Source organism: Rhincodon typus, chromosome 8 (genome assembly GCF_021869965.1).
Source record: "Rhincodon typus isolate 14 chromosome 8, sRhiTyp1.1, whole genome shotgun sequence".
In the NCBI taxonomy this organism is placed as follows: Eukaryota; Metazoa; Chordata; class Chondrichthyes; order Orectolobiformes; family Rhincodontidae; genus Rhincodon; species Rhincodon typus.
The window spans coordinates 24,134,400-24,158,103 of record NC_063339.1 but is presented as its reverse complement, the minus strand read 5'-3'; the positions used below and the strand labels follow the sequence as shown (position 1 = coordinate 24,158,103).

The 23,704-nt window shown below is 38.5% G+C and overlaps 1 protein-coding gene across 1 annotated transcript; it reads left to right on the top strand.

Annotated features, from left to right (window-relative positions):
* Positions 1-12,247: 12,247 nt before the first annotated feature.
* On the top strand, positions 12,248-23,183 carry chga (chromogranin A). Its single transcript, XM_020528886.2, has 7 exons — positions 12,248-12,530; positions 12,911-12,957; positions 13,077-13,170; positions 13,452-13,520; positions 14,713-14,814; positions 15,318-16,267; positions 22,713-23,183. Exons 1-7 carry the CDS (start codon positions 12,485-12,487, stop codon positions 22,794-22,796), a joined length of 1,392 nt encoding a protein of 463 aa, XP_020384475.2. The 5' UTR covers positions 12,248-12,484; the 3' UTR covers positions 22,797-23,183.
* Positions 23,184-23,704: the final 521 nt, after the last annotated feature.

Genomic DNA, 23,704 nt, shown 5'->3' with positions numbered 1-23,704 from the left:
CTCATATAATTTTGCCTCCAATTAGCTCATCCTTCAATCGTGCAAATATACAGGTTTCTGCAAGCTGAGCTAATGATGTTATGTATTAATCAACTTTTTCACTTTGCTCCCTAGTACTGACTATGTACCATCAATATGTAAGGTTTACTACAGGCAGAAAGCAGGCCTTCATAGCTTTTAAAATTTCTTGTACGTGCCTTTTCTGTTCTTCGGAGTGATTTAGGATGCAATATATTTTGAAAGAGTCTTTTCCAATCAGTGAAAATAGTGAAGCGACTTGTACTTGTTTTGGTTTGCTCAACAAATCTGTAGAGATTGCATAATTCTGCCACCATTCACAGAAGAATTCCCAGGTCCGTCCTATAACCCCACCCATTTGACAGGAGCTGGCAGGGGAAAAGCCACTTTTCTCTTATGCAGCATTTTAATGGTGATTTTCATTATCTTCTTTATCAGTGGCAATTTAGAGTTCTGCACTGCGCTTTTTAATTTCTGCTCTGGACACTCACCTCAGTGCCTCTTCTGCAACTGTGTTTCAAATGTATAATACAGTAATGTTCAAAATGAGGATTTTCTTGCCATGAAGTTTAAGATCTCCATCTGCAGGGTGTGTGCCTTATAGTCAAGGTCACATTACTATGGGAGACTTTTGTGCATTTTTCTGACTTTTCTGAAGAAGGGTCTAGGCCCGAAACATCAGCTTTCCTGCTCCTCTGATGCTGCTTGGCCTGCTGTGTTCATCCAGCTCTACACCTTGTTATCTCATTTATGGTAGAAACATCACTAAGCAAATTTATTCTGGTGGTTTGTTCTTGGCCACTGTCCAGTAGTTTTACATTGCATCTCCATTAATTAGGCTCCATCCCATGTCGCTCAAGTTTCCAAACTATTCGGATTAACAGAGGATAGAATGCATGTCTGCTTCCCCCATCCCATTGAAAACCTTTGTTGTGCTTCCAACAGCAAGGACCTACTACTCAGATGTGTAGTTACGATCAAGCCTCATTTCTCATAACACTTTCCCCATGAACTGTTCTTTGCTGGGCATGTTACTCAATGTAAGGTGCAATTAATAATGCTTTCAGAGTTATCAGCCTTCAGCCTCCTCCTGCGTTTTAAAAAATACCAGATTTTTCCTACAGCTGCTTTTGTATGATGCGAAGTCTATCCATGACGTGCATGTTTCTTTTTTAAACCAAAAGGCGGCTCTTCTGTTTACACAGGTCATTAAAGTAAATTAACTTTTTGTGTACTGACAGCTTAGTAAATTAAAATAGCTTTGTTTGGTGAATTTGTTTCCTGACTGGGAAATCCATATTCAAACCTGGCACTCAGTCATTATTAGCCTGAAGAGGGAGTGGGGGGTGCATGGTGCAAGTTGAGATGTTTTGACTCCTTCCTTCCAGTTACCTTGAAGTAGGATAGAAACTGAGTCAAACTCATGACCACTACCATCTAGAAGGACAGGGGCTGCAGAGACATGGGAACACTTGCAAGTTCTCCAAGCCACTCAGCATCCTAACTTGGAACTGTGGTGACTTGGTATAGTGGTAATATAATTGGACTAGTAATTTGAAGCACTGGTGACATGAGTTCAAGTACCACTGGTGGTGAAATTTAAATTTCAATTAATAAATCAGAATATACAATGATTCATTTCTAGCAGCCATTAACAGCCTTATATAGCACAGCATTTCAGCATTTTTTGCTGCATAATAAAATTGAACTGTAGCTGTGGTGCTCTGTATGTAGGATGTCGAAGAGAATAATTTATTATCAAATCCACTGGGAGAAAATCATTTTCAACATTTTAATATATTCCATGACGCTACATAAGATCACTAGCCATGAGCATTGAACAAAAGACCATGTGTTAATTTCATGCAAACAATAGCATTCAATAAAATTACATGTCCAGTTTGTATTAAGTTAAATTATTGTTAGGTTGGATATCATGTCTATTTTTTGATACATTGGTGAATATTGGTTACTCTTGCTGGTTACCTTTTTAATAAATCATTGGCAAATCATTGAAGAGGGCTTGGGGCATAAATAAAATATATTAAAGTTGGAAGTCTAAATTTTAATAAAACAAGAAACACAGAGCTCCTATGTGCCTCCACGGTCAATGAATAGTTGAGCCATGTATACTAAAGAATGCATTAATCCCTTCCATTAAGATTGCTGATACACACTGGAACAATGGGAAGATAGTTATCAATGGACTCAAAGCCCTGGGATTAGAGCCCTGTCAAAACATAAGACAATTGCTATTGTAATTATCGTACTGTATCATATTAGTGCATAAATATTAATGCTTCTAACTCTCCAATTTTACTTTGAATGCTTTGTGCATTCCTAGTCCAAGTTTTGGAACACTGGCCCTTACCATTTTTCCTGGATTTCTTGCTTACTTTTTGACATTCCTAGCCCCTTTGTTTTATCTCTCGTTATCTCATAGCTCACTTTCCATCAATTCCCTGATAATATTTTCCCCACTCGTTTCAAAACAAAATCTTCTATTCCACCAGCTTTATTAATCCTACTCTCCCCCATTGGTCCAACGTAATTTCTGCCCATCTCTTATATTAGTTTAGATTGCTCTCACTGTTACTTCAGCCATCTCAGTTTATCCGTATAAAACGCCATTCTTTCACTGTTGCTATCTTCAAAAACCTGGATCTCCTTGCCTGGCAGCATTTTAAAAAGTCTTACACTTATATAGCACCTTTCACAATCAGTGTATAGAAAGTAACCTCTTTCAGCTTTTGAATTAATGTACGTCTCAAAGTGTATTCTATACAATAAGGCACATTTGAAGTGTAGCTGCTATTGAAATGCAAGAAAGCATAGGATTATGTTAACTAGAAGGATGACAATTCACTGATATGGTTCACCACCATCTCCTCAAGACAGCTAGGAACTGACAATGAATATAGAATTTGCTCAAGATACCTATATACCAACAACTTCAGGAATGAGTTACCTCAAAGAGTTGTGGGGCTGGAGGAGATTACAGAAATAGGGTTTTGAAAACACAATTAGAATTTTAAAATGAAGGCATTGCTTAACCAAGAGCCAGTATGGGTCAGTCAGCACAGGGCTGATAGAGATATGTGATGCAGTGTAAGGTGTAAGTTAGGAACAGACTGCAGAGTTTTGGATTAACTTCCCTTTACAGACTGTAGAATGTGAGAGATCAGCCTGAAGTACATTGAAATAGTTAAGTCTAGAATTAGTGAAGACATGAATGAGTCTTTCAGCAGAAGATAGGCTGAGACCCTGACAAAAGTGATATTACGGAGATGGGAATGGACAAGCGGATTGATGGGATGAATATATCTTGGGATCTTGAATATCTTGGGATCAAATGTGACACCAAGCTTGCAACAAGACTGTCTTAGTTTCAGATTCAGATTCAGAAAGATAGAGACAATTGCTAAGGAACAGAATTCAGAACAGGTCCAGAAAAGAATGGATTCATTATTCATGTATTTAATTAACCACAATTTATTGTCACCCAGAATTGGATGTCTTATAACATATCTGTAAATTTAGCAGCAATGGAGAGAAATGGTTGTGAGAAACAATGGCAAGGTAGAGATTGGTGTCATCATGTGAAATCAAATGCTGAGCTTTTGGATGATGTCACTAAAGGGCAGCATGTAGATAAGCAATAAGAGGGGCCAAGGATACATCCCTGGGGGACACCTATGGTAATGGTGCAGGAGCAGAAGGGAAACTATTGCTTCTGATTGTCAATAAAAACCAAAAGAACTGCGGATGATGTAAATCAGGAAAAAAAAACAAAGTTGCTGGAAAAGCTCAGCAGGTCTGGCAGCATCTGTGAAGGAAAAAACAGAGTTAACGTTTCAGGTCCGGTGACCCTTTTCTGATTCTCTTCATGGGGAATCAGCTGAATTTATCTCTTCAAGTACTGGAGTTTGTACCATTAGTTTCTGGTTCAAAAGTATGAGTTCCACAAAGAAAGGTTAGCTTACTTGGTCCATTTTGAAGGAAAGTTTGATTCCTTTGTCTGAACAGATACAAATGATTGGTGCTTCTGGTTTGCCTGAATGCTTTAAAAGCCATTTGGTCACAGAAGGATCAGGTGTTTAGAGAAGTGGCATTAACAGTGAAAGGCTTCCACATAAAAAAAATACCATCACACCAGTGACTACCTTTTATTCATCATGAATACAGAACCCTTGACCCAATGAAGCAACTACCTGTGCAAAGTAATGTGAAAAATCAAACATTAGATTTGTGTGAGAGTCTGTTCAAATAGGCTTAGAATTGCCGAGCTTTCTATTCTTTTGCCCCTTGAAGATATAATCATGTTTTAAGAGGAGATAGTTTGGATTATATCCTGGTTTAAAACTTCTAACTTGCATGCATTAATTCAAAAGCTAAAAGACGTTACTTTCTATTCACTGATTGTGAACAACAGTATTCATAAGCCAGGCCATGTTGAGTTTGTCCTTGACATTTTTTTGTGGAAGAAAGCCACGGATAACCTCTGGTTAATTATTAGTTACCATCATTCTCAAACTAAAAATGATCACTATAAATGTACAGTTAATTATTCTAATGATTCATTGCACACTATCTAGGCTTTGTGCCATATAAAATGAATCATATTTGTTTACTGGACATCTTCAAGAACTAATCCATGCAGCAGACATCTAGCTGTCTACATATCTGTGAATAATTAAATCTCTGTGTTAACCGGAAGAAATATTTCATACGGATTGCATGGAATGACAGAAGAAAAAAATGCTTTTTTCAATAGATCGCAATTTGAAAATAATAATATAGCTCAGAAATCACAAATCAGTAGCACTAGATGATTTTTCTTGGGCTAATCTGTGTTTTATAAAGTTAGAGTGCTTCATTACATACTACATAACAAAGGTGTTCACTATAGGATTCTGAAATAACTGTATATGGACATTGTATTATGTTCATTTACCATGTTGGGAGTTCTCAAAAATTAATTTTTTAAATACAAACAGGGTCGTTTAAAGAGGATTCAAACATTTTATAAGGGTTTAATATTGAAGATCACTTTTGATATGAGATTAACATATTAGGAATAAATAGGAGTAATGTTCAGTTAATTCTAATGAATACTAGAATTATAGAATTTTACAGTACAGAAGGAGGCCATTCGACCTATCATGTCTGTACCGGCTCCTGAAAGAGCTGCCCTGCTAGCCCCATTCTCCCGCCCTATCTCTGAAGCCCTCTAAATTAATCATTTTTCAAATAAATATCCAGCTCTCTTTTAAAATGTCCTATAGAATCCACTTCCACCACTTTCCCAAGCAGCGCATCCAAAACCTAACAACTCTTTGTATAAGAGGTTTCTCCTCATCTCACTCTCTTGTTGACAGTCTTGAATTTTTGAGCCTTAGTTATCGACATACCAGCTACTACTTGACAGTACTGTTTATTGTTCATGTTTTCACTGGTGCTATTTCAATCATTTCTGTCATATTTTCTCCCTCACAAGGAAAATTATTTCATCCATCATCTTTGGTGATCTCTTGACCATGGTCAGACATGTTTCTTTCTAGTGTATTGCAACTTTCAAACTGCCTTCTGCATCTTGGCTGTGCACACTACCAATTAAGTGAAGTAACGTCACCAATGGATATGTAATTTAGAACAACTATTTCACATGAATGAGGGACAATGAATCCTTGAGGCTTGACTGAATTCCCTACCTCAGCCAGACCAGTATGAGAAGGTGCTGCGTACAGCCAGGGATGTTAAACTCTAGAAAGTCACTGCTGTCTTGTAAGCTTCCAGGCATCTCACACACAAACACAATAGAGTGAATGTCTGGGAGCATGCCATCTACTGGATCTAAGCTGTACTGCCTCAACCAGACAAAAGAGAGCCAGGCCATTAAAAAAGGGAAAATGTAGTAAATAAAGATCTTCCTAAAATAAATTAAGATTCTACATTAACACTAGACATCTCATGGCCTTGGCTATTGTTGAAGTACATTATTTATTTACAATGATTTATTAGTAATGATGGCTTAGTAAATCTGAGTCTTGCAGCTGCAGATCCGATCTGCTGTAAGGCAGCCACCAGATTGCACAGTAAAATAACAGGAAAGAAAACTATAACTGCTGTAAGTCTGAAATTAAAAAAGAGAAGTCTGGAAATACACAAAAGATCAATAAGAGGATACAGTCTGCTCCTTTCATCAGATTTCTTTATTGTGAGCTTTTTCCATATTTATAATCCAGATATTTATACAAACTATTACCCATGGGAGGTAAAATAACACTTCTGTGTCCTTACCTGCATACGCACAGCTCCTCCCTTAGTGTAGACAGCAATATTGGAATCTAAACAGTTGGACCAATTACAACTCAGAGTAAAAAAGTGTTCAGGAGTCCCAAAAGGCTTCTTTGCAAAGTTTGCACTTGAGTTGACCCTCTACTGATACTTCACGCTCATTCATCAACCTTAAAGATCAATCTCCAGGATACTGTTGCAAGACCTTCAGAAGAAAAATCATTGAAATATTAAAGACCTTTCTCACTTTTCTTTTTTGAAACTTTCATTACCAGTTCATTGATATTACTGAAGATGAGGGAGTGCAAAACACCTTTTGATCAGTTGCAAAAATGTGACAAAGTCTCCAGGAATATGTCCAACAAGAGCTGGCAATTTCAATTGGGACAGATTTGGTGCCTAAACAGAATATCAATAATTGTTTATCATAACATATGTAACATTTGTACCACACAAGTACAAGTTAATGACTTTTGCCAATAAGTGACAATCTAACCACCACCTCTTGACATTCAATGGTGTTACCATCGCTGAATTCCTTAATACCAACATCCTGGGAGTTACCACTGACCAGAGACTCATCTGGACTCACTATATAAATACGTTGGATACAAGAATGGGTCAGAAACTAGGAATACTGCAATGAGTACCTCACCTCCTGACTCCCAAAAGCCTGTCCTCCAACTACAAGATACAAGTCAGGAGCATGTTGGAATATTCCCACTTGCCTGGATGAATGCAGCTCCAACAACATTCAAGAAGCTTGACACCATCCAGGACAAAGCAATCTGCTTGACTGGCACCATTGTCACTGTGCTACTAATGCTCAGTAGCAGCAGTGTGTACTAGCTACAAGATGCACTGCACAAATTTGCCAAAGAACTTTAGACAGTACCTTCCAAACCAATGACCACTTCCATTTAGAAGGACCAAGGTAGCAGATAGCACCATCTGCAAATTCCCCTCCAAACCACACACCATCCTGACTTGGAAATATATTGCCATTCTTTCACTGTTACTGAGCCAAAATACTACCCTAATTGTTTGTCTGAAGTCTGCATGAACATCCCATGTCTTTGTGGGTTTCTGCCGGGTGCTCTGGTTTCCTGCCACAGTCCAAAGATGTGAAAGTTAGGTGGATTAGCCATGCTAAATTGCCCATAGGGATCAGGGATGCGTAGGTTAGGTGTATTAGCCCTGGGTTACAGGAAAAGGGTAGGGGAGTGGGTCTGGGTGGGACGCTCTTGAGAGGGTCAGTGTGGATCTAATGGCCTGTTTCCACACTATAGGGATTCTATTCTAACAACATGTGGGTATACCTACAGCACATGGACTGCAGCGGTTCAAGAAGGCAGCTCACCACCACCTTCTCAAGGGCGATTAGGGACAGGCAATAAATGTTGGCCCCGCCCGTGTCACCCCATCCCAGGAACAAATAAAAAAAATTAATATTAAGTAAAATTATTCACTCCAGACTCAGTTTGAAGCCCAGATTATGCCACAACTTTATTATCATTGCAAAGCTGTTTTTGCTTTGCACATGTGGTAACATAAATGTAGTTTTAAGCAATCTTTTGCTCAATTCCCATCAGCTATTTCAATGACTCTGTGACTCTATAATATGGTTATTAGGAAACCTATAACTGGGCTGAATGTATTAGTACCATCCAAGTCAGGAGCTAATTGCCCATGGCAAAGATTTAGTAATATCTAAGAAACACATGTCAGAATTTCGCCGTACAAGAGTAATGCTTACTGTGTGAAATAGTAGTGAAGAACATGTTTTACATTTTTCACAACATAGCTGATTCATTATCACCCATTTTATTAGATGTCACAAAGTCAAAATGATGTTAATAAGCAAAGCTCGCTTGTTTCCTGTCATAAATATTGTCCTGTGGTTCCCAGCAAATACCAGGATGCTACAGGGGGGATTCATTGGTGCCTCAGGTCGATATTACAGGCATTATTGATGCATATTGATGCAACGATGAAACACAAGTTTGTTGTCTTACTGAAGAACCTAATTCCTATCCCAAAGCTGCAACTGTCAGCATTAGTGCTCATTGGCAGTCAACACTGTATTTGCAAAATGAATTTGCACCACTTCAACCTGACAAATGGCCTAATTCTCATTGTATGTCTTACCTTGTGGTCTAATCATCACTTGAGTGTTTTTATTTCTCCAGAGTAAATTCAAATTAGGCTGCCAGTAGTTTCAAAAGTATGTGCAACATACAGAGTTTCAAACAAGCATGCCTTATTTACACAACACACAGTTAGCACCTGACAAATCATTTAAATAAACCCTTTATCCAGTTATACAGTTGTTTTATTTTTAATGTACGCCCAACCATTATTCCCTGTTGTGGGAGATTTGTCCTGTAATCATTGTCAGAATTTCCCAACCACTGCACTACATAGTGAAATCCAGCCTGAAATCTGGGTTTGTTGCAGATTTTCGGTTGAGTGGGTATAATGAGGAATACATTTATTCAACTAAATTTTGGGTGCGATGATCTCTTAATATATCACTTAATATCATTTAGTATACAAAATATTGCTAATTTCTCAAAGTTATTTTGATTTGTAAATGACATATTCTCATTCAATATTTATTTTTGTTTGGATCTATGCACTCTTCATCCTGTCGAACAATTTCAGTCTTACTAAGAACAGGTTCCTAAGTACCTTCCCCATAGATTAAATCATAAACCAATTTGCACACAGTGAGACTGCTTCTTTAACCTGTGTGAAAGACCCATGGAACGTAATGTCAGAAAATGTAACAATCTCATAAAGGCATTTTCGCTGGACTGTTTATCCAGATACCAGCCAATATTCTGGGGACGTGGTTTTGAATCCCGCCGTGGCAGATGGTGGAATTTTAATTCAATAAATATCTGGAATTAAGAAGCAAATGATGACCATGAATCCATTGTCGATTGTCGGGAAAAACCCATGTGGTTCACTAATGCCCTTTAGGGCAGGAAACTGCCATCCTTACCTGGTCTGGCCTACATGTGACTCCAGACCCGCAGCAATGTGGTGGACTCTTAACTGCCCTCTGGGCAATCAGGGATGGGCAACAAATGCTGCCTAGCCAGTGACACCCTCATCCCATGAATGAATAATCAAAAAAGACTGGTGGTGGTTTTACCTGAGGGTCACCACACACAAGGCAAAGAGAGAGATTGAGAGGTGGAATCCTTCTTGGTAACCTTAACTGGTCTGGGAATTGAACCCATGCTGTTGGAATCACTCTGCTGTACAAACAGCTGTCCAGCCAACTGAACCCAAAGAATCTCACAAGCTATTTTGGAGCAAGTGTCCCTTTTGTAGCAACTTTTTGTTATTGTTTAGCTCTCAAAAGAATCAGGCATTTAACTGCCTCCATGTTATTTTATACAAGATTGCTATATTGAGGCAGCATATCACTCAACCATATGGCAATGCAGACATTCCCCAAGTTTGTCTTGCAATGTTTCAGAGAAGCAACTAATTAGCCTGAAAAATAATCAATGATATTGTATTCTCTGGATTATGAGATTTATTTTCAAACACTTTCTGTGTTTATTTCTACATTTTGTTGACTTTCAACTGTAATTGTTACAGTTTGTATTTTTGCTTTAGTTCATTATTGTTTTCAAAATTGTTCCCTCATTCCTAATGCAGGTGGAAAATTCCGACCCATCTGAACTGACGTCAATTTTACCAATGGTAACAAATTAATCCTTTCTTATTTTATTTATTCTGGCATCTGGTTTCTATTGTTTTTAATTCTATTGCAACCTAATGTCCATATCCCACATGTTCAGTAGTTTTCAGTGTGCCTGCTTGGATGTTAGTTTACCTGTTGCTCACAATGAACTACAATATCATCCTTTCAATAGTACTGAGAATGGCTATTAATCCTTTTAACTACAAGGTCAGTTACTAAGATTTCGTGTAGCTATCTGAAGGCACAGATCTGGTCTCAGCAGTTCACCCTTCCTGCTGAATTCATGCCTTACTGCAGGGATCTCGATTTTTTTAAAAATAGCTGTTAACTTCACTGCCTGAGATTTAGTTCACCACAGATCCGATACCTAACCTTTTGCAAAGTTAGAAATGGCACCCTGATAATCACACATAAGTTTAACTGTGTTTCTCCTTTTCCTTGAATAGGTCAAACTCTATTAGTGAATTGTCAGATCAGGGAGAATGAAGAAAGTGTTCTAGATATGGTCCTTGCCTCTGACCAATGCCTAATCTGTTGAATATTTCCAGCATTTTATGGTTCAGGCTTCAGGCAGCTGCTGTATTTTGTATTTTGCACAATATTCAACGCTCAGATTGAATAAGCATGTCCTTTGAAACAAGTTTCTGCTACTGCTCCCAGCTTTGTAAAAGTACAGTTATATAACAGCTGACATTTTCACCACTTTGCTGCTTAATCAGCAGTTATAAATACAGCATTAGTATAAGTAACAGATCAAATAAATGATTGCTTAAAAACAGAATGAATATCTTATCCAGAAACTTTTTTTTAATTTTCTCTGACTTTCTCCTTTTTCCTTCCTTACTAGGGTTAGATTCTATTGTTGATAGGATATCTGGTAACTCAGAAACAAATACAGAAATTGCTGGAAAAAACTTAGCAGGTCTGGCAGCATCTGTGGAGAGAACTCTGAATTCTCAGTTCTGAAGAAGGGTCACTGGATCTGAAATGTTAACTATGATTTCTCTCCACAGGTGCTGACAGACCTGCTGAACTTTTCCAGCAATTTATGTTTATGTTTCTGATTTACAGCATCTGCAGTTCTTTCAGTTCTCTGGTAACTCTTCTAAGTAGCTAGTATTCACATTGAAGGCCTCCAGATAGTAAGTGACTCTATTTATTTTTGTATTCTGAATTACAAAATACAACAACTATTGTGAAAATCATTGAACATATCTTGCCCATTGTGACTGATGCTGTTTGGAAAAGCTGAATTGTACTGGTCCCAGAAATGTACGTGTATTTTATTCAAATTGACTTTTTTTTTAACAATTGTGGATTCCAGGATCTGATCCTTTCCAGGATTTCAGCATGAAAATCTAGGCTGCCACTCAATTGCAGCATTGCTGGAGTGTTGCACTATGAGAGGTGCAGTCCTTTAGATGAGATGTTCAACTGAGGTAGTCTGGGGCTCTTGTAAAAGACTGCATGTGACAATTTCAAAAAGGGAGCAAGGGTAATATCCTTGGTGTTTTGGCCAATATTTTCTCCTCGGTCAACATCACAAAAATCAGATTATCTAATCGTCATCACAGTATTGCATGTGGGAGCTTGCTGTGAGTGTCACATTTCCTACGTTACAACAGTGATCAGTCTTCAAAAGTCCTTAAGTGACTGTAAAGACTTTGAGCTATCAGGTGGTTGTGATAGGTATTGATATAAATTTAAATGTTTCTCCTTTAATAATTTAAACACTTTGGGTAACAATGGGCTGGGAGACTGAAATGAATTCGAGGATAATTTTTTTAATACTTGAAAGACAGTACAAAAACATATATAAGAATATTTTGTAAATAAACCATAAAATATTACGTTTTTAATTTGCTGCAGAAATACAAAACTCAGTTGAAGGTTTATATTTCACACTTACAGGTTGTGATCTCAGCATGTTCCAGATACAATTGGCATGTTGTTGGATTACTGCGTGCCTTCAGAACAACTGCTAACTGTTTTAACGATTAAGCGAGTGCTTGTATCATATTCGAATTCAGGATTAGGTTTTGATTGAGCAAATTGATTTTCTGGAGAGATTGTGTGTTTTTTTTTGTCTGTGACTGCAGGAACAACAGTATTGCTTACCTGGATTGGCTCTCGCCTTCGACGCTGCTGGGATTTCAGTGGATTCTGCTCGATGTCACATCCGGCTGCTGGGATTTAAAACTGGAGCTGGTGTTGCAAGTGCCCGCTATTCACAGAGTCCTGCAGAGAGTGTGGCAGTATAGTACAGTACAGTACAGCACAGCACAGCGCGTCAGTCTCCAGCCCCGAGTCAGCGCCTCCTTATCGTTTATCTTGTCTTCTCGGTCCCCAAAGGGAGGTGTTTCATCCATCAGAGGTAGAGGGTTTGGGGAAGGGGGTGCTCTTCCTGGCATTTTTTGAGCGCATCTACACGTCCTGCAGGAAAACAAAATGATCCCATTGGGATTTTTCACTTTCTTTTTACTCGCGATCCGAGGTAAGGACGATCAGTAGCTTTCGCTGTCTGGGTAAATGTGTCGCTTTGGGCTCGTAGATGAACTGTGATTTGATTTAAATCCAGAAAAAAGCAGTGGATTGAAATCCCGAGTCACAGAGAGAAGGGAATGACTCTTTCAGCACCAAGGACAGCGCAAGGGTGGGGAGACTAGGAGCGGCCGGTCCTTCTCTGTTCACTCCAATCTGGACAAATGACTTTCAGTCGTTAGTTCTTGTAGAAATCAAATGATGGTGATGGGTGGTGTGTCAACAAGAGGATTAACTGTTTACATCGCTCTTTCGAAACTCCAACCAGCCCGCCTTTGCAGACCGGTTCTGCTGTTTCCTCCTCTGGTGCTGATTTGTGTTTCTCTTTTGTAGGGTTCTCCTCTCCTGTGCCCATTGAGCAAGAGACAGCCGACGCTAAGGTAAGTCAGCCGGCGTGCTGTTGTTGTTGTTTGACCTTTTTTTGACCTTGGAAGTCTTTCCACAGGGGAACATTCACCTTCCCCCAAATAACACTAACAGAAACCATCTTGCTGTCTAGGTGATGAAATGCGTTGTGGAGGTCATCTCCGACACTCTGTCCAAACCCAGTCCTCTACCGGTCAGCCAGCACTGCATGGAGATATTGAGAGGAGGTAGGACCATTTCAACTCGTTTCAATTGTCTTTCACCGTTTCATCCAGCTCCCTTACGCTAATCATAAAATCCATTTGGTTTCATTTTATGTCACTTCCCAAAATATTTAACGACTTTTATTCCACTGTATATAAACTAATTGTTACTAAGTAATTTTTGTTGCTATAATTATTTTTGCAGCCACCTACAATTTAACTGATTGCAAGCTACAGCACTTCCAATTAGAATGTTATTGTTTTTTAAATTGCTCATTAACTTCCCTATTCTGTGCTCTTTGCAGATGAGAGAATAATCTCAGTACTTCGACACCAGAATCTATTGCGGGAATTACAAGAACTTGCTGCTGAAGGTAGTATAACTGTGTTTTGTAACTGCAAACTAGGAGCCCTGCAATCTCTAAGACAAGTCTGAAATTGTGCCAGGTTTGCAGGCTGTACTGCACTGAATGCCAATCGAACTCCGTCTCTGCACAATCCCCACTTTATCCCTGAAATCTGCAGATTTTCTGCACCAACCTGATTGCAGCAAAAAAAATTGAAGCTGCAGTTTTCCTGCATAGTTGTTGAAGTCAGTATAATAACACACAGAGAGAGGTTTTAATTAAAGGCCACAGTGACTGTTGTCACCTCTTGCTGGATTGAGGGCTATCCATTGCCTTGAACATACATTGCTGGAAGATTGCACACTTCATATCAAACAAGACGCCAGTTTTTTAGCTGTCTCTAATGAAATTAGGTTTCAATAAAGCACTGGATAGACTGCAACTATGTGTTTTAAGTTAACTTTGGAGGTTTTGTTGTCTGCTAGATCTCTAACATGGCAGAAAACCTATCAGTATATTTAGAAATCCCCAACAGAACGCCAGAGGTATTCCCAAATGTCTGTAGGAGTTCTGTTGCCCAACACTGAGTGTGCACTCTCTCGTTAGGGGCATCCTAGGCCTAAACTCAGAAAGCTTAGATATATTTTGCCTGATCTACTGGTGGCTTAGCAGCTATGGCTGTGCTACATTTCTAACTAGGACAAATCCATCTGGTGAGATGAAGGGTTACGTTAAATAAAGTGCATCAGCTTTTATTTTCAAAATAACTATCAATGTTTGAAAAGTTAAGTCATGCATCCATCTTTTTTCCATAAACGTTAATTCAGTTCTCTATATTTTCCAGTGTAATTAACACATTCATAACTGGGTGTTTAATTGTAATGATATAAAGAAGATTGTACTTAGGCAATTATGAAGACAAATCCATTAACATCAGTGAAACCTGATAGTTTGTAATAAAGGATCTTCTTTTGTTCCTGTGATGTTCTATTCACTGAGAACATAATCAGGTACAAGTAACTCCAGCTTCAACGTGAGATCAAAATATTAGAATCTGATATTGTCAAGGGCACACTAAATGGAAACATTTGAGAAAGGTCATATGAAATAGGATGATTCTTTCAAACCCATCCTTCAAAATTTAGATCCAGCTTTGGATAAGACCATAAGTTTCAGTACTTTGTTCCAATGATACACTTTCTTTGCAATTTCCATGCAGGAACCAATGAGAAAGCTCTGCAAAAAAAACAGAGCGATGATTACAAAGACAGCCTATCTGTTACACGTGAGAGTCACATTGACAAAAAGACATCATCAGCAGGTTAGTGTTGAGGTAACCCACCTAATCCATGGTGTACATTGGATTACATTGACAGTCTGCAGACTGTTCAGTTGCAGAGCATCTTTTTGCTTAGAGTAATGTAATTTGCTAAATAATATTTGTGATGCATTACCAGAACCTAATTGCATGTTACAGCATTTCTAATTTAACATATTAGACTACTGAGTATAACAGAGACTGTTTAAAATAAAATACATTGCATAGGAGTGTTGATATAGATTAATTAGATCTATCTATTTATAGACAGTCATTTTATATAGATTGCTCCCTGTGTCATGATTTAAAAATAGTTGAAGTAGTGTTAATTGAACATTATTCATGGAGTGATATACAAACAGATTTCATCTGTTTTCGATTCCCTAAGGAATCTTAGTCTTTGGACAATATGTGTTTGTTGTGGAGTGTTATCATGGCAACTGAGCAAAAGCAATTAATCCAATTGACTTTGTGAAAGTGCACTTACTATATTGATTGTTCTGCAGGTAAATTACATGAGATCCCCACAAAGGAACAGCAAGGATCATCTGATGAGATGTTTGGAATGAAGGACAAAGAGCTTCAAGACAGCAAAGAGGAGACACCACCAAATGTAAGTGGACACAACTTTCTGAACATGAAGGATACAACTCCAAATAGCAGTGATATGTCAACGGAAAAGGAAGACATAAAAAGACAGGAGCCAAGGAAGCATGGCTCCTCTGAAAGCGAGTCTGCCGTAGAACAGTCCCAGAATCAGAGCCAAAGTGAGGAGCGTAGTCTAGAGGAAAGTGAGCCAAACGAAGATGGGGACACCCAGGAAGAGGAAATGGATGAAGACCAAATCAAAGAGAATGATGAAAATGATGAGGTGGAAAATCACAGTGATTACAGTGACAGTAACAATGAGGAGCAGGCTAATGGTGAAGAGCCTTCAGATGACGATGGAGGAGATGGAAGAAACTTGGAAGAAAGAAGAAACCATATTGACGACAGTGAACCTTCAGAGGTGAAGGTTGATGGGACATCCTCTGAGGAAGAAATAAGGTCCAATGACAATAGCATGACCCACCAAAATTCAGAGGATGAAGATATAGAAGAGGATGAATACTCAAACATAAGTGATGAAAATTATGGGTTACCTAAAGAAGAGCTGGAGGAGAGAAAAAAGTGGAAGATGATTGGGGAACTGGGCCCAGAACAAACCCATGGAGAAACGAGCGATGAAAAACTAGGTCCCTTAGAGGGAAAAGGTAAATTTGCAGGACCTGGAAATGCCAAAGCACACAATGAACCAAATCATTTCCAACGTTCATGGGGCAACAGAAGATCTCACACTGAAGAAGATATCAGGCAAAAAGGGAAGGAAGCTATTTCATCATCAGTGCGGAAAAGGCTTGAAGATGAAAATAAGAAGGAGAAAGAAGAAGAAGGAAGTGCCAATAGGAAAAATGAGGTTTGTTTCATTTTACGTTTCCTTTTAAGGTGATCTACTTTGGTGCTTCTAATTGGTGGTGATTCAGATCATGTGCTGGCAAGCTGCTAAAATGCTGTTATCTCTTACTAGGTTTGCTTTGTAAGCCAGTGCCCAAGTACTTCCTTTGGGAGTCGGGGGGATGCACTTCTATACATTTGCAACAAATTCTAAATGACTAGTACATATACTCAGGAGAAGTCAGGTCATCAAGTTCAGAAAAATGAGGAAAGGCCTGTCTTTGAAGCTTTTGAGCATGACATATTCTGGTCTAGTGCAGAACACTTCCATCTGTCCAGATCTTTATTAGCAGGGCTCATTTGACGTTGCTCCTGACTGTGAATTTGGAAATCTGCAATGAATGAAAATCATAAGAGTGGGAAATGGATGGCTGATGTGATCTGCAGTTCATTCCCACATGGAGACTAGTGTTTTTTTAATAGGTGTGGTACTGCCAAAGTGTGTTAATGAAAAGCCATTACAAGAAGTGAGCGGCCCTAGATATTTTGCTATTACTAGTAGATATTCCAGAGTATTGCATGGCGTTGGTACAACATATTCAAGATTTATTCAGCTTTTTGGTGAAGCAGGGTTAAGCAGCCAGTGATAAGTGTAAGAAGTCAAAGATTACAGTACTGAAGACCAAAGGCTTTAGGTATGGGTGATTGGGAGTTAGAACAGGGCTATAGTTTGTGGAGGAAGTACAGCATAAACACAGCTATCATGTTAAGGTTCTCAATTTATTTGAGTTTACCATGGAAGCTTACTGAACTCTTTCTCTTGTTGCCGGTTCTTAATATCCAAGACACTCCATGTCAGGTAGAAACAATGCTGCAAGATAATACCATAGAATCACACAAAGATCACAACATTATCAGTGGACTAGATGAGAAATTATTACTGAAATCGGTAACTTTAGTTCCAGTGATACTAGTGATGGCATAAGTTATGGAAGACTAATAAAGATCTGATAAAGACAAATGGAATCATTGGATGAACATTACGTGGAGGTACCAAAGTTTTTCTTCATTTCTCAGATGAAACTGATAATGGCAAAGGTGGAAGTCACTTGTTGGTGGCTTCCTAATCAGTAATATTTATCAATAACAGCTTGTATTTGCATATAATCTTTAACCTAGTAAAGAAAGTTAGTTAGCCATAGTCCATCAATCTTCACGAGAGAGAGATAATTAGTTATGTACAGATTGCACTATACCACAAGGGTGGTGTAGGGTAAGGAGGCTGGTATCCATGAACTACCACAGGCATTATGATGATTTTAATAGGGCTATTAGTATAAATCTGCATCTTACTCTAGGCATCCGGCCAACTGAACCAAAAAGCAAAAGAAATGTAAATGCTGTAAAACAGAAACAAAAATAGAGACTTCTGGAAAAGCTCAGCAGGTCTGACAGCATCTGTGGAGAGAAATCAGAGTTAACATTTTGGGTCCAATGCAGGATTACATGGTTAGAGTAGGGGAATGGGTCTGGGTGAGATGCTCTTTGGAGGGGTGGTGTGGAATTGAAGGGCCGAACTGCCTGCTTTCACACCGTGGGAATTCTGTGACCCTCCCTCAGAACTGTTCTGAGGAAATGTCATTCGACCTGAAACACTATCTCTGATTTCTCTCCACAGATGCTGCCAGACCGGCTGAGCTTTGACAGCAATCTCTATTTTTGTAGCTAACTGAACTAATTGACTACCACCTTTTACAGAGTAAAATGTCCCAAAAATTTCATGAGCATTAGCAAGCAAAATATGCCAGACATGGGAGATATGAGGACTGAAAGCTTGCTTAGAGGTAGGTTGTAAACAATGTCTTAAACTGAGAAGAGAACTGTGAGTTTAAGGAAGGAATCCCACAGCTCAGTGCATATGGCTGTTAATGCAAGAGTGTTGAACATGGGAGGAAAAGCAGAAAAGACCGATGTTACTACTAGCTAGAAATATTAAACCGATGCATGTATTTTTGTTCAATTTTTCTCCCCTCCTCAAGGTTTGAAGTGCTGCTAGAGACTGGTTGCAATGTGGTGTGGGGTAGCTTTTTCAAGGAGACAATGTAATCTAGGCTGATATAGCATTCAGTCGATACCCATTAATCAGCATTTCTAACATGGACTGCCAGATAGTGATCCAGAATAGCAATCATTATCATCAAGGTCAACTGTAATACCCAATATTACTAACCTGACTGAAATCCACTCAAACCACAGAACTAAATGCCTTTCAAGGTTGATTCACCAGAGATATTTTTCTTGTGCGCATTCTAGATTCTAAATGTGTGATGTTATGGGATTCGTGTTAAAAATCTAAGTACCCCCATAGTTTCCAGAAAGCACATAAGCCTGAAATAGATCATACACACGGAGAACTGAGATATACATGAATCATTGCTTGATACAATTCCAGCTTAGTAAATGGTAATGAGCTCATATCAATTATGTTTTCCATAAAGCACTGCACAATAATATGAATTTTATTTGTCAAATAGGTATACATGCATGTGATAAACACGTGGGTGTATTCAAAGATTGTCATTTCACAATTTTCAGGCTCACTTGCTTCCTAAGCAAAGCTGCACACAGTGTGAGACGACATCAGTGCGAGCCCAAGTGCGAAAGACATATAATTTCAGGAAACGAAACGTGTGTATGCAGAACCTGATTTAAATTGTGTGATGGAGGATACAGTCCAATTAACACTGCAAGTTTTGTGTTGTTGCAAGACACTGTCAGCTTTGCACTAATCCAAAACTTGTAAATTATAAACTAAGCATCACGTCTTAAAATGTGCCTGAAGAAAAATGGAATGCTTGCTGTTTGAGCCCATATCCCAGGATGCTGTCTTGATTAAAACTATAAAGATAACATTGGTGCAAAACAAAACACAACAATACTAGTGTTGAATGTAAATTATTTGTAAACGACTAAATAATTTTCATCCAACATCAATGCTAATGTATTTGAAGTAAAGCATTGAAGGGCAGGAATGTGGATGTGAGGAATGTTGGATCAGCCACGATTCTATCGAATGATAGAGTATAATTGAGGGGCAAAATAGCCTACTCCTGTCCCTAGGTCTTATGGTCTTAATTTGGAGATGCAGCAATTGTATGTTTAATTCACCTCTTAGTTACATCTTTATGCAGATACATTAGTAGGGAGTGTATTTGGTGTAATTTGTCAATTTTCGCCACTTGGATAGTACTGACAGTTAAGATGTATTTCACGCCCATGTCATTGCTCATTCCCTTACCTGATGGCTCACCTGAGCTTCTAAATTCATTTGTATCAATAGCATAGCGGAGGCGATGGCCTAGTGGTATTATCGCTGGACTGTTAATCCAGAGACCCAGATAATGTTCTGGGAGCCTGGGGTTTGAATCCCACCATGGCAGATGGTGGAATTTGAATTCAGTAAAATCTGGAATTTAAAGTATAATAATGACCATGAATCCATTGTCGATTGTGGGAAAAACCCATCTGGTTCACTGGTTTAGGGAAGGCAACTGCCATCCTTACCTGGTCTGGCCTACATGGACTCCAGACCCACAGCATTGTGGTTGACTCTTAACTGCCCGCTGGGTAATTAGGGATGGGCCATAAATGCTGCCTAGCCAGCGACGCCCTCATCCCATGAATGAATTAAAAAAAGCTTGGAAAGACTTGAACTTAACTCCTTCCACACAGTCTTCCTGTGTTGCATAATTCACCAGGGCTCCACTAACCAACCATTACATTGCTTTTTTATTAAATCTTTGTTTTATTTTTCAAGAAATTATCCAGTTATTTCTAGTGCTCTTGGGCATTGCTCCTGAGTCCTCTGAGCACTGAACATCATTGTGTTGTTTAGTCCAACCCTACTAGAAATTAAGGGAAGTGTAACACAGAGGGCCAGGAAGTGAGCGACATTGAAGTTAAGGAATGAGAGAGATGGGAAAATGGAGTATTTAATTTCAAAATACTGAAACTTCGATGCTGGAGCATTTCAATTCTGGGAAGATCTAGTTAAAGGAATAGTTCAAGGAAACTGCATGGTGGAACAATGGTTAGCACTGCGGCCTCACAGCACAAGGGACCCAGGCTTGATTCTACCTTTGGGCGCTTGTCTACGGGAGTTTGCACATTCTCCCGGTGTCTGCGTGGGTTTCCTCTGGGTGCTCCAGTTTCCTCCTACAGTCCAAAGATGTGCAGGTTAGGTGAATTGACCATGCTAAATTGCCCATAGCTTTCAGAGATGTGTAGATGGTTTACAGGGAAATGGGTCTGGATGGAATGCTCTGAGGGTCATTGTGGACTTGTTGGGCTGAAGGGCCTGTTTCCACACTGTCGGGATTCTATTAAAAAAAACTCAGTTAAACATTGTTGTAGACTTAACTCCAATAGTTGCAAGGTAAACCACTCTTGGAGAGTGGTAAGAGGTTAAAAAGTAATTTAATACAAGGTAATCTTCAATTTATTTACAATAAAAAGAATATGAAGTTTCTCTTAGCTGTTAAACCAGTGCTTTATTTGATTGTTTCCAGTCCCCAGGGAATCTCATTTCAAATTTCACCCCTGGCATGGATTAAATCTGTAAAATTCTTTTCCTTTGACCGTCTAAGAGTAGCTCCTCGCAATTCATTTCAAAAACCCTTGAGGGTGATGGGTACAATTAGGTGCATCAAGTCCATAATGGTCATTTTCAATAGCTGTACCACTACACTAACTTCACAGTTGTTTGCAGAAGAACATGCACAAGGAAGTTGCTTTCAACATAATTCAATGTCAACTCTTTATTTGCTACCACTCTCAATAGCGGTGAATGTGATTTGTTTGATTGAGCTGAAGTAAGACAAAATAATTGAACTGCATTCATGAGGTAAAGGAAAGAAAATTATGGGAACTAAGGTCAGGCTAATCAGTGAACAGATTTATTAGAGTGAACTATTGATCTTTGCATATCCCACCACCAACTCAAAGAAATACACCTTTATTAAGCAATTTTATAAAATCTGTAAAAGTCAGTAAATGTGGATCTTAAAGAGCAGCTGAAATAATATTGACATCCATTGTTTCTTGGCTTAAGTGTTATATTTGTTTAATTTCAGCAACTTCATATTACACAAGTTTTACTTATTTCAAAAATGATGCTACATCTGATAGAAGTACAGTTGGTTGCTGTAAATTTAAATTAAGTAAGATAGCAGCAGTATACTTTGGGATTCAAAAGAATAAATTTGACAACAAGACGGGACAAATCAATCTTCCTACACAGAGCAACTCCAAATTACTAGTTTTTTTAAAAAAAGCAGATTTGACCTGTAAAGGTTTCCAAACACACCCTGGATCGATTAGAGTAATGTGTTAACTGCAAATTACAGCTGCTAACTGGTCCATCAGGATTTTAACTGATGAAGGGAGGGAAGGATTTTCTTTCAAAGACTACCTGAAATAGTTATAACAGCAAATTAGATCATAATGCATAAACATTCCATCAGAATGCTTTCAATCTTGAAAAATCTATTGCAACTTCTAAGAAGAAAATCCATTGATATTTATGTATCTTTAAAGTTTTGCACTGGTGTGCAATTTTGCTTTATAAACCTGATTGTTACAATTTTAATCACATTTTTCCATCATCTGTTACCATTTTAAATTGCTCAGTTGTAATTTTCCATTCAGTTTTGCCACTTCAATTACTATTATGTAGGTGAAAAATTATCACACAGATAATGTTCTGGGGACCTAGGTTCGAATCTTGCTATGGCAGATAGTATTGAATTTGAATTCAATAAATATCTGGAATTAAGAGTCTAATGATGACTGTGAATCCATTGTTGATTGTTGGAAAAACCCATCTGGTTCACTAATGTCCTTTAGGGAAGGAAACTGCCATCCTTACCTGGTCTGGCCTACATGTGACTCCAAACCCACAGCAATGTGGTTGACTCCTTAACTGTTTTCTGGGTGATTAGGGGTGGGCAATAAATGCTGCCTAGCCATCGACGCCCTCATCCCGTGAATGAATAAAAACAAATCTGGTGACAAATGAACTTTATGGAACCGGTTTCAAAAATTTCCCCTTTCTGTTGCTTTGAGCAAAATTTTAACAGTCCTCTGAGCATGGGATTTGCAGGTAGGGGTGGCCTGTAAACCTCAGTGAATGCCCTTCCCACTGCCTACCTGCCCATGCTTCGCCTGGCTGCAATTTAACAGATGGTAAGTGAGTCCTCACACAATAAAGGTCCTTAAGTGGCCACTGCCACAATTCATCGGTCAGTTGGCAGGTAAGCCTGCTTAGATGTTGAGAAAGAGGAGTCACATAAGGACAAGATCAATGCAAGGAATTCTTTTCCATCTGTAAAAAATATTTTTCCCTTAATTATCTAAAAATTGTCCTCTCAGCAATCTTTAACATTTAAGACTGTGTCATATTTTCCCAGGAACAAGAAATGGAGAATCTTGAAGCAATTGAAAGTGAACTGGAAGCCATGGCACAGAGATTACACCAAATGCGCAGAAATTAAACTAAGCTCGGTAATAATGAAACAACTATCAGCACCTTCAACATACATTTTGTTTGAATAGTAACATTTTAACCAATTTACCACAATTGCTAGTGTGTTCTAGTGGTCTACATACTACCTTTGTTTGTCTTTCTGAGGTGCTGCTAATCGCTTGCTTACTTAATCATTTTACACGATTAATTTAATAAAATGCACCAAGTTCTGTTGCTCACCCTTTTTTTCTAAAATAACTGAATCAGTTTTCAATGTTTTTCTTTACATTTAAAATTCTATGGCTTTTAGAATACCCTATTGAAGAAATGAAACTCAAGTTAAAATCTTATTGTACTTGGTAAAAGTTTGTACCAAGTCAGACTAATTATATTGTACATTCTATATACAATTTATGTAATTAAAATAAAACAACTTTTACTCCACGGTCTTTGCTTTATTTCTCTCACACTCTTTTGAAACAAAAATAGGATTGGAGTTAAAGTAAAGCTTCTGAAAGTGCAAATGAGACTTTGCTATCCATCTACAGGAATCGTTCAAAGTGATAGGACAAGTCGATAATGTGGCTTAAAAACTGTAGGGCATTTGAGTTTTCAAATAGAGGCATAGACTATAATGTTATAAATCAATATAGGCCTCAACTAGAGTATTGTGGATAATTCTGGACACTACACAAGTTGTAAATGTATACAATGGGTACAGATGAGATTTGCCAAGATGTTACCTGATATGACAACCTTCAGTTTTGAGGAGAATTTGGAAAAGGAAGGGCTTTGATGGTCATTAATAACACCATCCCCACCTACTCCACTGGAAAGAAAACCTGTAACAGCAGCAGGTGACCAGCTACAATAGCCTGAGCTAGCTGAGGCACTGGTGCTCAGGCAAGCTGAGAGAGCTGATCCTCTGCCTGTAAA